Below are 15963 nucleotides of genomic sequence, written 5' to 3'. Positions count from 1 at the left end.
GTATGTCAGCTCACAGATGAGGCCTGGGCAGAGAACCACTGCTGACTCAGAAATCAAGCACCCTTTTTATCCTCCCTACACAGCAGCTTGGTAGATGGACCAGAAGAGACCCCCTCCTCCTCTGCCAAAGGTGACAAATGTTCAGAGGCAGCAAAAAACTCATCACCACCAGCCCTTATTGCAACCACCATGTTTTGTAAGTTAGCACCAGCTCAACCACCCTCTGGGTTAAGAACATTTTTCTAATATCAACCTAAACCTCCCGACACCACTTCAGGCCATTCCCTCTGGCCCTTTCACTGGTCTGGGTACTGTCCCATCTTTTCCACACAGCAGTGAGGATTCTTTTCTCCAGTCATTCCAAAGATGAGACAATACTGAACCCAGCATTTTTATTTTTTTTTTTCAAATATGTCTAAGCTGCTCTACAACTTCATATTCACCTGCCTTACTTTTGTAGGCTGATCACCATGTGAGATTTTGGATGCAGGTGATACATGGCATGAGGAATGATGATGGTTTTAGCATTTATGGTATGATTTTAGAATGGGAACTGACAAAAAGGAAATGGATTATTTTTATGTCCAGGGACAGAACTTCAGATCCCCCTTGAGAGAGCTTCCACACAGCCACCAGAATCCAGTCCAACTCTCAGAGGTGCAGGCATATGACCCTGTCTTTCTCAGTTCATGTCTGAGGAGGCAGTTTTCAAACATCCCCCATCCCACTTGCTCCACTGACATGTCAAATTGGCACCTATGGGACCATAATCTTTACTGACACATTTTTAAGTGATTCAATGCTAACTTTCCACCTTTTCTTCTGATTCTCAGGAATTACCAGCTGGAAAAAGAATAATGGAACGTTGTCTAGATGAAAATTGTAACTCCACTTGCCCAGATATTCCCTACGAAGAGAGTCAGACACTTCTGGTTGCTGTTTACAGCATTGTTTTTGCTATAGGCCTTCCAGCAAATTGCTTAACTTCTCTGCTTACATTTGTACAAATCCAAAGGAATAAAGTGGTTGCCATCTACATTTTCAGTTTATCATTGTGTGAGCTGATGTATTTAAGCACCTTGCCTTTCTGGATTATCTATGTGAAAAATGGACACAAGTGGACCATGAGTGACACTGCTTGCAGAGTAACAGGATTCATCTTTTTCTGCAATATCTACATCAGCATTCTACTTTTGTGCTGCATCTCTCTGGATCGTTACGTGGCACTGGTGTATTCTCTGGAATCAAGAGGGAGAAGAGGACAGAAAAAGGCCATCATAATAGTCTGTTTTCTCTTTGCTGTGGTTGCAGTAATCCACACTCCAGTATTTTATATGGAAGATAAGCAAAAATGTACAGATATGAAAACCTGCTTTGAGACAGTGCCCCTTAACATTTTATTGGCTTCTTTCAGCTTTGCTAGATTCCTATTTGGATTTGCCATACCCTTCACAATCCTCATTTTTACAAACTACAAAATTTTCCAAACTACAAAAAGAAGCAGCAGTTTGACTTGTCGCCAGAAAGCCAAAGTGAAGTATGTGGCTATTGCCATTATTGTTATTTTCTTGATCTGCTTTGCTCCATACCATGTGGTGCTCATAATAAGAGCCATATACTTTATGTTTCATCAGGACTGCCCATGTCCATTTGAAAATAAGATATATTCAGTTTTTACAGTGTTTCTGTGTTTAGGCACTGCAAACGGTGTTGCTGATCCAATCATCTATGTTCTGGTCAGCGAAAATGTCAGAGAAGACTGTTATAGGAGCCTGAGAAGATGGAGATGGAACTCATCCAAGCTGAATTCATCCACTGATCACAATACTGACAGCAGGAAATTGGAAACGCCAAAAGAATCAGAGGAAGGGGGGCAAAGAAAAGAAAACAAAGAAATAAAAGATTCATCCAACATTCAGAAGGCCTGTACTAGTGGCAGAGACCAGGAAAGCGGCACCTAGCTGGTAGATGCTGGAACAGATAAGAAGTTCCCAATGCCAGCTGAAGGACACAAGTTTTTACATGCTGACATCATCTTGTGTGTCCTGCATGGGCCATTAACTCCTTGAGGACACTATGGGAGCAGTAATTCACATTTCTGTTTGTCTCCCACAATAAACTTTGCCCACCAGTATCATTGGTGAAAATACTGCTTTGCGAAGGATATGTAGAATAAACTAAGTAATTTACATTGACTCAAATTGGGATCTTAAAAGCTTATTTTTTTTGACTGACTCTTTCTCATGTGAAATAAAACCAAAATTTTAAAAAGCACTGCTGAGGAAGACAATGTACCATTCTTATGATTGAAATTTTTGCTTCTTGAGGAGGTACATGTTCAGGTTCTCATACATGTGCTCTGCTGTTAACATTTGTGGTTAACCAGTGGAAAATATTAAAAATGAGTAAGTTGTTCAACAAGAGCCTTGAACATTTTCCTCGTATACCAGTATGTGGCTTCAGGTACATCACACATTCCAGGAGAATTAGAGGAAAAAATAAGTGGCCTGATAATACAGACCAACAGTACTGCTGCTGCATTAGACAAGATCCTGCACTACCCTGAAATTCTTAAAATGTACAATTCTAATGCTTGGTAGTTTACAATTAGTAAATTTTACTTGTTTTGCAGGCAGATCTAGAATGCACTGAAATATACAGAAAATGTATACGTTTCCAAGTGGAGTCAGAGACTGCTTTTATGCCGTCTACAAACATTTGTTGAACTCATGTTTAGTTTCTGACTAAGCTAACCCTTCCCTTTTGTTATTGACCCCACTTTTACTGTGTAGGAGCCTGTAGCAGGTATGGGTAGACTCACAGGTGGTATGGAAGGCCGGCAGTCTGGAGAGCACAGTCCTTCCTCCCCACAGCTGGGAACTCCCTCAGATATCCTGGGACAAATTTCGTTGTTGCTGCTGCCACTTCTGTTATTAATAACTTATTGATAGTAGTGCTTTGTGCCTTCAAACAAGAATTTAAAAGATAAGAATGATACAAATCTGGCAGTGTTCATCTAAACAACTTCATCTTTTTATGTGATTAAACAGACACATCATGAATCAGTTTGAGTACGAGTTTGTAGAATGTTTCATAGCATCATTCCATTTAATCTGTGGTGTTGTATTTCTGTGACATGTTGAAATTGTTATTGATGTTGACGTTTCTGCATTGAATTAATATTAATATAACTGCAATACTTTTTATTATCTTAAAATTGCCATAGGTATTTCTGTATATTATATTTTATTCTTATATATTCTTACAATTTTGTAAAGAACCATTATGCCAAAATTATATATCCTCAATTTATTATATTTATTGTGTATTTCATTTTTTAATTATTTAATGACTCTGGTATTTATCTGTGAAATTGTTTTGTCCTCAAAAGTAGTCCACATAATATTAAATTGGAGGTTGTTTCTTGGAAAAATGTGAAATTCTGTGGTGATGCTAATTAAAAAATTCTGGATTTCTATTTTTATATGTATCTCAGAGATCAAATTCTCTAAGGTATCAAGGAGAAACCTGAAAAGTGCTGAGTATCTATAACTTTCCATTGCTAAAAGGATTCTGCAGCAGCAGAACACAGCTCATGACAGCCCCTGCCAGCCAGAGTACTGGTGACTCATTTCTGAAGACACACATGCAAACTGCCCCAACCTCAGGATTTTCATAGTCTGAAAGCAAACTTTAATGAATAGCAGTGAATTTAGAAGGAACAGGAGGTACAGGCTTCTGAACTGATTGACATGGATGTAAGTTAGCCACTTACCTCAATGAATTTAAACTTCTCTGACAATGTTCCTCCGATAAAAAGTGAGTGTCAAGGGAGGGGATTGTCCTGCTGTGTGCTGAGCTGGTGTGGCCTCACCTCAAGTCCTGTGTGCAGTTTTAGGAGCCACAATATAAAAGAGATATTAAGCTATTAGAGAACAGCCAAAGAAGGGCCAAGAGGATGGTGAAAGCTCTGGAGGGGAGGATATGAGGAGTGTCTGAGATCACTTGGTCTGTTCATCCTGGAGACTGAGGGGAGATCTCATCATGGTTTACAACTTCCTCATGTCAATGAGGGAATCAAGGAAGCAGGCACTGGTCTCTTCTCTCTGGTGACAGTGACAGGACCTGAGGGATGTCCTGAAGCCAAGTCAGAGGAGACTTAGGTCAGATGTTAGAAAAAGGTTCTTCACCTGGAGGGTGGTTGGGCACTGGGACAGGCACCCCAGGGAAGTGGTCACAATGCCAACCCTGAGGGAGTTCAAGAAGCATTTGGACAATGCTCTCAGGTATGTGATGTGATTCTTAGGTGTCCTGTGCAGTGTCAGGACTAGGACTTGATGATCCTTGTAGGTCCCTTCCAATTCAGGATATTCTACAATTCTGTGAACCCATTGGAACCCAGTGCCATAGATGCAGGGGCCAGGGATTATCAGGGTCTGACACAACAGCTGCAGTTCCTCTGCCTTACTAAAGCTGCATGCTGTTCTAAATTACTACGTCATTATGCATCTACTCTTAATGAAAATCCTTGGAGTTTCTTTGTTCCAACACACTCTGAAACAAAAGCTTTAGAAATGACAAAGACTTGTGCAGCCTGATCTGATTTAAAAATGTACGTAGATAATCTCCAGAGCTGCTTTCCAAACTAAAATACTCTGTGATAGATTACTGAAGAGGTTAGGGAGCTGGTACCAAGCAATGTATCCACATGGGAAAATTACAAATGCTGACTTCTTTGGATAAACAGAAAAGCAGCTTCATGGCTGAGTGAGGGCATCACGGAACATTCCATATTGTTAAAATATCTCATCAGATAAAGTGACTGTTTCTTGTCTGATAATTCAAGCACATAATCTATTTTTTGTCAGACAGTATCTGACTGCACCACTCAGGCGAAGGACAGATCTCAGCACTGGCACAAGTGAGACAAACAGCAAAGAGCACTTCTCAGTTCAGAGTAGATCTGAGGGGTGGATTGCTTGTGTGGGTCTTTCCATCTTTTCCTCCTGCAGAGACAGCACCAGTGAGCCCACAGGGACTGCTTCATGCTGTGAAGAAAGGTTCACCTGCTACATCACATCTGCAGTTCTCAACACAGCCATTTGGATCTGTACCCATTTGGATCTGGCTCCCAACTTCCCCAGTTGAGCCCAAGCTATAGGATGCATTGGAGAGAATACAGAACCAAACCTAGGCTGTGCCTCCCGATTTGGTCTTTAGATGGCCAGGTCTCCACACATAAGGCTCAGAGCAGGTAAGCTGCTCACTAGTGTAAGGGGGTGGGATTAGAAAATGTCACTCTTTTATACTCAGCATTTACTCAGGTATAACTTCCATGATTTGACTAAAAGAAGAGTGGGCTACTGTATAAATAAGACATTGTTTTATTTTTACATGTGTCTCAGACATAATGTGCCTAGGAGATAAGCTCATTGCTGATTATTTTAAGTATGACTATAAAACACAAAGTGAATAATTCCTAGCTATGAACTAGACCTGGCCAGACTAGTTTTTGCAGACAATATATGTGATTTGTTTGCTTATTCATCAATTTTAAGTTATATCTGAAGACTGCAATTTTTTAAAGTAAATGTCTAAGGTAACTCACTTATAAAACTCTATTCCTAAGAAATTATTTCATGTCTGTATTAAATTTTGCAGCAAGAGTATTACTACAATTTTGCTACAAAGCTGGCAAAACCCCATAGGAATGAACTCAGACTCTCTACTTGTGAAAAGTTTCTTCTGCAGTTGGTGACCTTGTGACTGCTCTCACATACAATCTAATGTCAAATTTCTGTTGGGTAGTGAGTGATGAAATCTAACTCAGAACCAGGCTTTCAGAAACATCCACAACCTAATGGCTTTTCTTAGTGAGGATATTGTAATTCTGCAGCTCACACTGTGGGACAGGTCTTCTAGGAGATTTCCTCTCTACAGTGAAATGATGCCAAAGTTCCCTAACGGTTTGGAATGTCCCTCTTATTTTCAAACCAGCATAAACTAACAGGAGCAAATAAAACTGGGGGGGGACTGCATCAGAGAGAGGCAGTAATTTTTTAATCTTTTTGGCATGCAGGGATGCATACAGGTGCTGGCATCCCCAGAGTTGGATCTCCCAAGCATGCCTTCTGCAACTGGACCTAGAGGATGTGATACCAGTCCTCTCCATCTCTTCCAGTGCCTGCAGGAAGTGGGTGGTTTGCATGGCTTTACTCTCCCTCTTTCCCTGCAAAATACATCTTTGCACAGGAGAGGACACTTCTATTTGCAACAGGGATGCAGCATGGCCTCATGATTCAAAGTGACAAGAATGTGAAGCACAAAAAGAGAAATGTTATCCCAAACTGGACTAATACTAATACCCTGGTAATAGGTGTTAGTAGCTGCCATCATGAGCTGTTGGTAAGAATGGGTAGGGCTCTGAACTCATTACGTCTAATCTGTAATTCAGGTCACTGATAACTTTTAGGACTTTACTCTCTTACTCCATCCTGTAAGAAATGCTTAGAGATAAGGAAGCAAAAAGCAACCTTTCAGACAGAAAGTCTGCTGAGGAGATATGATAAGACATGTGGTAAAAATTTTACAAAACATCACATGAATATTGTCTAAAACAGCAACCTCTCACTGCACCATGAAATGATCCATCCTGTTTGGTAGTCTCCATCGATGACAGGGCCTGTGTATTTCAGCTCATGATCACAGAGCATCCCTCTATGTTCAAAGGTCTGTCTTGAAATATTTTCTTGAGGGCAATGAAGAATCAAAGAGAAGAGAGATACTGTGGGAAAAGGATGTTGTATGATATATAAAGTCCTGAAAAACCTTGTAAACCTTCAGTCACAGATGTTCTGAACAAATATGCAAATATCCATGTTCAGAAAGCTACTTAGTAATGCAGCAGCCTGTATCACAGTTCCCCATCTGTAAAATGTGACATTTCTCCCCTTGAGCATTGTCTGGCTCCTCACTTTAACATACAAGCCCTTGTAAAAGATACTAGAAAGCATGAGCAGGTGTGTCTATGCAAATTGAGAGCTTATTGCAAGGGAGCAGTAAACAGCGTGGAGGCAAATATGAGATATTCAAGCACAAATTCTAATTAGTCAGCACCTTTAGGGTCAGACTCAAAGTACTTTATTTGCTTCTATTTATGCTGGGGCATCAGAATAAAAAAATATGCAGACTTTCATTTTAACTTTGTGTCTTCTTCTGGTAACATGGGCATTAGACCCTTGGGGATTTTGCTGGGATTTTCATCACTGTGATATTCTGGTGTTTGGAGGTATCTTGTTTTTTTCAAAAGGGTGATACTGATCTGCAGAGTTGATTTCCAGACTGGAAACACTCAGGGCCAAGCACTCACAAGGCTCATAGTACCTCTCTGGGTACAGGACTGAAGACATCAGTAGCACTATTACACTGCTGTACACAGGAGGCCACCAGAAATAATCTCTAAAATCCCTAGTTCTTGAAGATCTATCCATGTGGACTCTGCCTCTCAAGTTCTTCCCTTCCTGACACTACCTTCATCAGTTGAGAAGTACTTTCTTAGCAACAGTTTTCAGAGATAAGTCTCTGATAGTGTGAGTCTGATACACTTGAGACAACAGCACTATTACTTATTGATTTGATTATTTGGGGGCTGGGGAGCCAAATATATCAATTGCCTTTCTTAAAATAGTCAAGAAAACAAGGGTCATACTACCCACTACAGGTAGTTTTTATTCTTGTATGTTTGACATTTATAGGTGATGAGGCAATGTGTTTTATACAAGACATTTGATAAGGTATAAAAAATTCTATAATTTTCCATTTAGCTGCATGTATTGTTTCTAGTGGTCTCTTAATTCTTTTGTTCAAATCCTTCATAAAATAAGGCTCTCAGTGGAATGGTGTATCACTGCATCGCTGGCAGGTACAGCTGTGTCCCAAAGGGGACAAATGCTCAAGTTTCACATTAAACTCAGGACTGGATGGAGTGATATGGAAAAGGGAATAAAAATGTACATTAAACAGCAAGGGAACTCAGGAGTATCACAAATTTCTTGCTGTCTTGACTTGTGGAAATGGCCCACCAGCAAAAGTTAGGAGATTCTAGACAGGCCAAGAACAAATATGAAGTTTCATCAGAAAAAAAAGAAGAGGACAAATGAGGATCTTCCTCTGTACACAGTGGTTTGAAGCAGGTACAGACAGACTGTAAATCAGAAATGGTTTGATGGTAAATTAAAGGTCAGAGGGCCACTTCAGTTTACACAAAATCAGAATTCAGAGGTGTGTGTTATTTTATAAGTCAGCATGGGGTTTTCCCTAATGAGACACTGAGTGGACTCTTCTTGCTTTGTTAAAGGATGAGTCATTGCCTTTTCTGACCAGAAATATTCCCCTCTCATGAGAGGGGAGAAGCTGGAAATTATACTAAATATTTCTGTCTTCCTAGAATTAAGTTTTAGATACTAGAACAAGTTCTTAGTCAAATTCCAGGATAAGAAATAACACTGTACAAGGGAAAAATCACAGATTTTTTTTTTCCCTTACCTCTGGAAATACTGAAACCCATTCCAAATAAATCAATGTGAAATTAAAACAAAGCCATGAAAATAGCCATCCTCCTCCTCCCTTAAGGCTGTGGAAGATCAAATGTGAATCTGAACCCCTTTTGCTGGACCACAGTTTCAGCTCATAATGACTTCAACCCCACAGAGTTTGGAGAATTTGGGGAGTTTTTCATTTAGAAATGTAGCTTGGGCATAACCTTCCATGATGTAGGGCATATTAATGTATAACCCTGACTTCTCCATCCTTCAGTATCATATCTAGTTGAACAGCATGAAGAAAAGTTTTTATGAAAGCAACATATCATTGAAATATTCAACACACCAGTCAACTATGAGTTGTGACAACTGCTTCTATTCTGAACCACGCAGAATTTTCATCTCAGAAATAACACTGAGCGGTTAATTCACCCTTTTCTATACTTCAAGCTTTTGTTTAGGATAAATTTCTTTGTGTTTACAAGTGAAATTCAAGCTCTGACTGCTTTTAAGTTAGCGGATAATGTTTTTCCAGCAGTTCAATGTAGTCACAAGAGGGCACCAGACTCTACCGTATTTCTCCTGCTGGGCATGGTAGACTTCACAGTGGCAGAAATAAACATTAGTAGCTCTTATATCCCTAAAGTTCACACCCTGTAAACATAATTTGTAAGAATTTGTGCTTCTCTTAGGTAGAACAGTCTGTACAGAAGAGTGTGTTTGTGTGCTTATCCTCACCATACAAATAGCTGTTGAGCCAGACACAAGATCAGGCTATAATACTTACCCAAATATGGCAGAAACACACAACCTTTTTCAATGGATGGCTTCAAACAGGCTGAAAAACAAGAAGCAACAAAAAAAAAAAAAAAAAAGAAAGAAAAGAAAAACCACAAAAAACCCCAACCAAACAGAACTGAAAATAAACAGGGAAATCATGGGGAGAAAGAGATAATTCCCTTGCATTAAAATAAAATGGAGGATGCTGGAACTTGCCAGAATCTGTCCATGATTCCCTGGAGAGATCTAAGTGGCAGGAGACGGGCAGACCATCTAAGGCATTCAGTTGAGCCCCATGCAGTATCTAAATACCCAGCAAATTCTAAACAACTCTTTGATGAGCACTACTTTGCCTCTCTGCCTCAGCAAACCACTCCCCACGTTATCCTGCACCACTCCTCAGGGCGGCTCCTGCGACTTTATCCCAAGTCTGTTGGCATTTGGTGCTATTTGTAAGTAACACAAATTAAAGATTTATTATTCCGTTAATACGAGACATGTTGAAATGATTGCTGGGAAACAACTGGCTACTGGCAGACCACCAGGAGACAGAAATTAACATTCCTTTACTGCTACAAAAGTCAAGGCTGTCATTCCCATCGAGGTGCAGGACCTGAGCAGAGAACAAGACCAGCTCTCAGCCTGTTATCTCTGTTCATAGTCATGCTTCTAATTGGGTTAACCCTTTAAACAGACAAGGCACACAGGTGTTAGCAATCATTCTCTTAGGAAAAAAACCCACATTTTTAATATGCCTTTTCATGCCTTAGTTTACTTACTTCTTATCCTCACTTTTTGATACTCTTTATTAAACTGTAATTGTTTTGTTCCTACTATAATTTATATTTTTACAGACTAAGTAATTCTGCTAAGCCGCCAGCAAATCAACATCAGCAATAATTTGTAGCTACAGTACATCTTCCTTTTAACCTATTGATCCATCAGACTCTCAAACAAAATTTGGAAACAATCCACACACTCCAATAAGCCATCACAGCCACCTTCTACTCCTTCAAGGCTCACAGAGAGTCATTTTAATTTGCAGATAAAGCATTTGTTTCAATAACCAGCATATTTCTCTTATTGATGCTTAATTTAATTCTCCTTATATAAAAGGAGAAAAAAAAGGATTTATATATAAATATATGATGGGTCTAAAGAAAATCACATTTCTGGCTTGGAAAATGTAAAACAACTAATGCTGTCAACAACTTCTCACTGATGTCTCAACCACCAGAATTATTACTGCATATGAAACTCAGTGTTCTTATTTTTCTACTTTTCCCCCATAGATTTCATGGTCCAAATGCTTACCAACTCTAAGGCAAGCTTAAAAATAAATAAGTGGACCACATATTCTTAAAAGTTTTGTTAGTTTTAACTGTGCTTTTGAATTATAACTCACCAGTCTGCCATGACTGCAGAAATTAGTTTCCCACTGATACTGTAAATTTCAAGGACACAGCTTCTAGGAACAGCACGGTGCCTCCTGAAAGGCTGGTTTCACTGTAATATCAAAAGATGCAGAACAGCAAAGGTGCAAGCTCAAACCTGGACTAAAAGATTTGAAAGCCACACTCTAATGTATGTTCAAAAATATATGAAAAAGGAATTATTCATTAACTTCTTCAGCCTGCAACCACTCCAGGCTATTTTGTTCTTATAGTATCTGCTGTTTCAAAGGAAGGCAGAGCTGATGAGGGAGAAAAGATCTTCACGTGACCAGCACAAACACATTCATCAGAAACAGACTAGCTCCTGAGATGAAAATACTGTACTTAGCTGGCTGAAAAGAAAGGAATACCTTGTGTACTGACAGGCTGCACATGGTTTTTCAGCCTCTGGGTGCTATTTAATAGTAGATGCTTAGTTGCTATAGCAACTGTCATAGCCTATGGTATTTATGCTTAGATACAGAGCACATATTTTAAGCAGCACCAGATAACATGGCACTCAAGTATCCAAAATGTACATTTAAAAAATCCCAATTAAGAAGTAGGTATGTTCTTCTGATTATTAAAAATCCTTTCTAAGTCACTGCTTTTGCAACAACAAAACAATCTTGTCCCTCACAAACATAAACCTGAACCATCACAAACAGCTACCTTAAAATAAAACCCCAAACAACATTCAGCACTTTAAAATCCATCTTTGGTGATTGCTGGTGCAACATTTGGAGACTTCTGCTGTTTGGTCCAGTGCATGGTGCTTTGTCACTTGAGATTCCTATAGTAATTAACTTGGTATCATCTGGGTTTTGTTCCTCCCTGACAATGTCTACTACAACACAATTCTCACCTGCCATGGAGAACACCTTCTCTGAATTGGCTTGTAACTGTAGATCTTGCAGAAAACATTGCTCTTTACTTTTGTCACATCCTCCTGGTTGAAGAGCATAAACAAATACTGTAATTAGAGCACTCTTTCTTTCAGCGCCTTTCCGCTGTAAGGGAAAACTCACTGACTTCAGCAGTGAGGGCTTGTGAGGGGTCTTTTAACTCCAACCAAACCACTTTAGCCAGGGAAGCTAAGAGAGCTGCTGGACTACTGCAAGGTTACCTGCTTTCCTGTGTCCTGTTTTCACTCCATTTGCTGCAATCAAAACATACTAATACGTCTTCTTAGCAATTTATTATTGATTGCATAAAGCTTGGGTAAAAACAGCAGCAATGCTTTTTGCTCACAAAGTATCTTAATCTGTGCAAGTTCTTACAAAGACCTCACTTCTTGGCTCATGTCATTCCTAATATCCATGGCCTCCTAGTAGATAGATCAGATACCCACAGCCATAAAACCTAAGGCCTGAGGCTGGTGGCCTGAGGCAGACAGATTTCTTCCTAATGCTTTGCCATTGTTGTGCTGACAGCCACACACCCTCCCATCACCTGCCTACTACCACTGTTCAGTTTTTCAAACACCCAGCTGAGCCAACACTGCCATATTCAGACACGTATTAGCTGGTTCGTGGATTAGCTGGGGTGATGAGTGCTCTGACTCTGCTATTCTAATTTTGTAAGCCACTAACATTTCATGCCAGCATCATTATTATCCAACATCAAGCTACAGTTAGCCCACAAATGTTCACTGCTTACTACAAACCTTCTGGTTTGTTTTGCAGGCACCACTCGCCCACTGTCCTTGTTTAAAGGTAGGAGTAACATCCAGGCTCAGAGCAGTGAAGAAGCTTACCCTCACTGAAGGCTGAGCAGAACTTCCAGCCACCTTTGGTGATCCACGCATTAAGGCACTGCAACGACACAAAAACACTTTCTCTTGCGTTCAGCCCACTGTGACTGCAGACTGCACGCAGTGAAGTTGTATCCTGTACCTGGCTTATGGGGCCCAGCTGAGCTGCTACTACAGCCTTGTTTCTTGACTAACAGCCCAATTTAATTACTTGTTAGCTGGTTTTCCATCTGCCTCTGGATTTTTTAGGTGAGCTCTGCTGCAGGAATGTGCTTGTCTGCAGAAGCATTCAGGACTGATTCATAATGCTGCCTATCTCAGAAGTAATCAAAATTTGCCAGGTTGGGCTTAAAGGAAACTATGTATACTAGGAGTGGGCCTCCTGCCCTATTCTAGAGCCAAATTAAAAAGACAAAAGTATCTTAAATGCTTTAATCAAACAGTAATTATGAGAGAAACAATACAGACTCAGAACAAGCCTAAGTTGTCTTTAGCAGGCAGAGGCAAGCAAGCTCTGTCCTCGTTCTGAACCAGTGGGATCACCGCCAAAAAACTCTTCCAAACCACAGGCAGTTGTACTGGTAATGCAGAGAGCTTGAGCTAACACACCTTGTCTCTCAAAAGGAGTCACTAGCCAGAGCACAGAACTGCACTGCTCACAGCTCACAGCTTCCAGTTCAGGGCTGAGTCATGTCTGGTTTTGTTTGGTTTGGGGTTTTTTTGTCTTTTAAAAGGGTAGTTTCAGCCCTGCTCCTGGACACTGCGTTTCTGTTAATTTCTGCGGTTTTATAAACATTATCCAGCTTTAAACAGCCTTCCCGCCGCAGCCAATGTGTGGAAGTCTGGCCAGCTCAGCAGGGGCTGAGCAGCTTTGAGAAAGGAGCGGCAAAGCTCCCGACGCATCAAGCACAGCCCAGCACAGGCTTGCTCAAGACGGAAAGGAAGGGGGCTGGGCGGGAGGGAGCAGTGGCTGCTTTCCAGCGCCCATGGCACGCAGGTCACACCAGCCGGTACCAGCCACCGCCGGAGGAGGAGGCAGGCAGGGCTGCCGGCAGAGCAGGCGGGCTGTGGGATGGGGAGAGCCGGAGCTGGCTGCCGGCACAGCTCCCGCAGCCGCGGATGCTCCGCTCGGGGAGGCGGCACGGCTGGAGCACACGCAGCTCTCAGGGATTGAAGCCAAGCCCGTCCTTCCACCGAGCACGAGGCATCCCCTGCCCAGCCAAGGGAAGGCGGCTCAGGGCAGCAGCTCCGCTCGACCCGGCCCTGCTGCTCTGAGGCTGGGGCTGCAGCTCAAAGCACTCCATTTTGCTAAGGATGGATCTACACCTCCGACCTGCTTGGAAAGGTCGAGGCAATGCCTACTCTTGTTAAACCAGCCCTTGTGCCTCTTGTTTCAGACAAAGAGAGCATCTCATTCATATTTCATACAGGCTGCCAGTGATTTTAAATCCCTTCAGAACTTCCACTCGCTCTGGAGATCTTGCTGCGTGTCAGTGGTGACCCGGCTTCCCAGGAGAGACATGCTGAGCTGATTTGCACCATTTTCACTGTCACCCATATTATTCATTTCCTCAGCAGGCAGGCTGCTCTGCAGTGTCTTACTAGGTGCAATGCTTCCCAATTGTCTAGCTCTGGGTATATGCTCTGAATTACCTTTTGATTTAAAGGTCTCCTGACAATCCTAGCCAGTGATTCCCTCACTTTTTTCCTTTTCTTTGTATGCAGTTACTTTCTTCATTTCCATTTCCCCTGTCAGGTTTTTTTGCAGATATCTCTTTCCAGCTCTCTAGTAAATACTTAAGGCTGCATTGTTTTGCAAAGACCCGTCCAGATTTTTCCATTTTGACTTTTGGAGTTTTGTTTCTCACACATGTGAGATGTGAGAGTTGCTTTTGGCTGAGAATAACCAAATGAGGAGACATCACTAGTTTCTCAGATTTTTAACGAAGATGGAGAATCTTTCACAATTTTTCTTTCACTGGTTTAGTCAGAAACATAGATGATGTAGTTCTTAAGCTATAAAACATCCTCCAGTTTCACTGGAGAGGATATTGGGAGGGGGGAAAACCTATAAAAATGTTGTGATCCTCTCACTGTAGCGACTCAGAAAAAAAAAGAAAAAAGGATAAGGAGAGGGGACTTAAGTACTTATATAGATTATGCTATCACTAGAAAGAGCAATGCAAATGAACTCTCTGAGCCGTGATCCTACAGGGAACAGCCCCCACACTGCCTCGAAAGGGGCCTCCACGGAGGCTCAAAGGTTCTTGGAGGATTTGTTGTGGGAATACCTATTTGAATTCCTGCTGAGCTGGGGCTGCCGGGGGCCGTGGGAGGAGGGTCAGGCCCTGCTGCCGCCAGCTGTGGGAGGCGGGGGCCTGCGGGAGCAGCCGAGGCGGCAGAGCCTAGATCTGCTCCAGGAATATGCTGAGTGTCTGGAGTGACGGCTCCTGGAGTGACTAAGGCATCATCATGACAAACCAGGCACTGCTTTAGGAGACACTGTGCCCAACGGGAATGTACTTTTTCCAGATACTCTTCACACTGATCATCTTTTGTTTCACGAGTAATTTAGAGATTACCAGGATTATATCTTGGCTGACTGTGTGTTGGGGATTTTACTGTTTACTTATAAAATATTAGAAATAAATTGTCTAGGGTTAAGTTTAATTGTAACGTGCTGACAGTTTAGCACAAGTGGGTCCTGCTGAAAGCTTGGTGTCAGGGAACTTTAAATAAACTTTGTAAGCAGGGACAGCTAAGCAGGGGAGTAAACAAAGAAAGACTGGGTGTCTTCAGATAAGAGTTGAGATCCTGAAGTGCCCCAGGATGGAAGAAGCAATTAACGGCCTGCCCATGTGGACATGAAGAAAGAACTCCATGAGGTATCAGAAGACTGCGGACCATAAACCACCAATGGCACAGGAAGATCAGGTGCACAGACTGTGAGGATATAAAAGCACAGAGATTTCTTTGGGATCCCTCTCCAGAGGCACCATCTTGAGCTTAAAGAAACTGACTCTGGCTCAGAACCTAAGGTCCAAACTGTTCCTTTGTACAGCAAAACTTCAGAGGTGACACAATTCACAGCTGAGTACCTGGAAAAAGTCTTTGCATCACATAGATGGCAGGAAATTTGGTGTACAGATGTGTTTGAAGTTCTTGTTGGGGTAGCTGATATGGAGTACTCAGCTCTGAAAGCAGTTGTGCAACTCAGCTTCTCTTGTGTGAGTCACGGGACAGCTGGAACCCTTGAAGCTTGAAGGATACCAGATACCAGTGTGGGAGCTGTGGGTTGTGTGTGGTGAGTCAGGAGAGTTTGACCAGACAGCACAAGCTGTAGAGCATGTCAAGGTCTTCTACCAGTGTGTCTGGAGGACTCGGACAGGGAGAAGGAGGAGGATGACTGGGATTACTTTGCGTGATGTGTTGAGCCTTGATTGAGGTTGCATTCTGA

General features: G+C 41.7%; 1 protein-coding gene and 1 pseudogene across 4 annotated transcripts in view; both read left to right on the top strand.

Moving 5' to 3' along the window:
• Positions 1-3378, top strand: part of GPR132 (G protein-coupled receptor 132) — a 73884-nt gene extending 70506 nt beyond the window's left edge. For all 4 annotated transcript variants that reach the window (XM_014249672.2, XM_088057768.1, XM_088057769.1 and 1 more), the window contains one exon: positions 834-3378. In XM_014249672.2, the coding sequence (XP_014105147.1) occupies positions 858-1961 (1104 nt within the window). In that variant the 5' untranslated portion in view covers positions 834-857 and the 3' untranslated portion in view covers positions 1962-3378. The remainder of the gene's footprint in view (positions 1-833) is intronic.
• Positions 3379-4239: 861 nt separating this feature from the next.
• On the top strand, positions 4240-15952 carry LOC148184040 (SHC SH2 domain-binding protein 1 pseudogene; annotated as a pseudogene).
• Positions 15953-15963: the final 11 nt, after the last annotated feature.

Source organism: Pseudopodoces humilis, chromosome 7 (assembly GCF_049639895.1).
Source record: "Pseudopodoces humilis isolate 2021_Gansu_Grassland_sample_001 chromosome 7, ASM4963989v1, whole genome shotgun sequence".
Taxonomy (NCBI): Eukaryota; Metazoa; Chordata; class Aves; order Passeriformes; family Paridae; genus Pseudopodoces; species Pseudopodoces humilis.
Note: the sequence above shows the minus strand (reverse complement) of the source record. Positions and strands in the feature narration are given on the sequence as shown.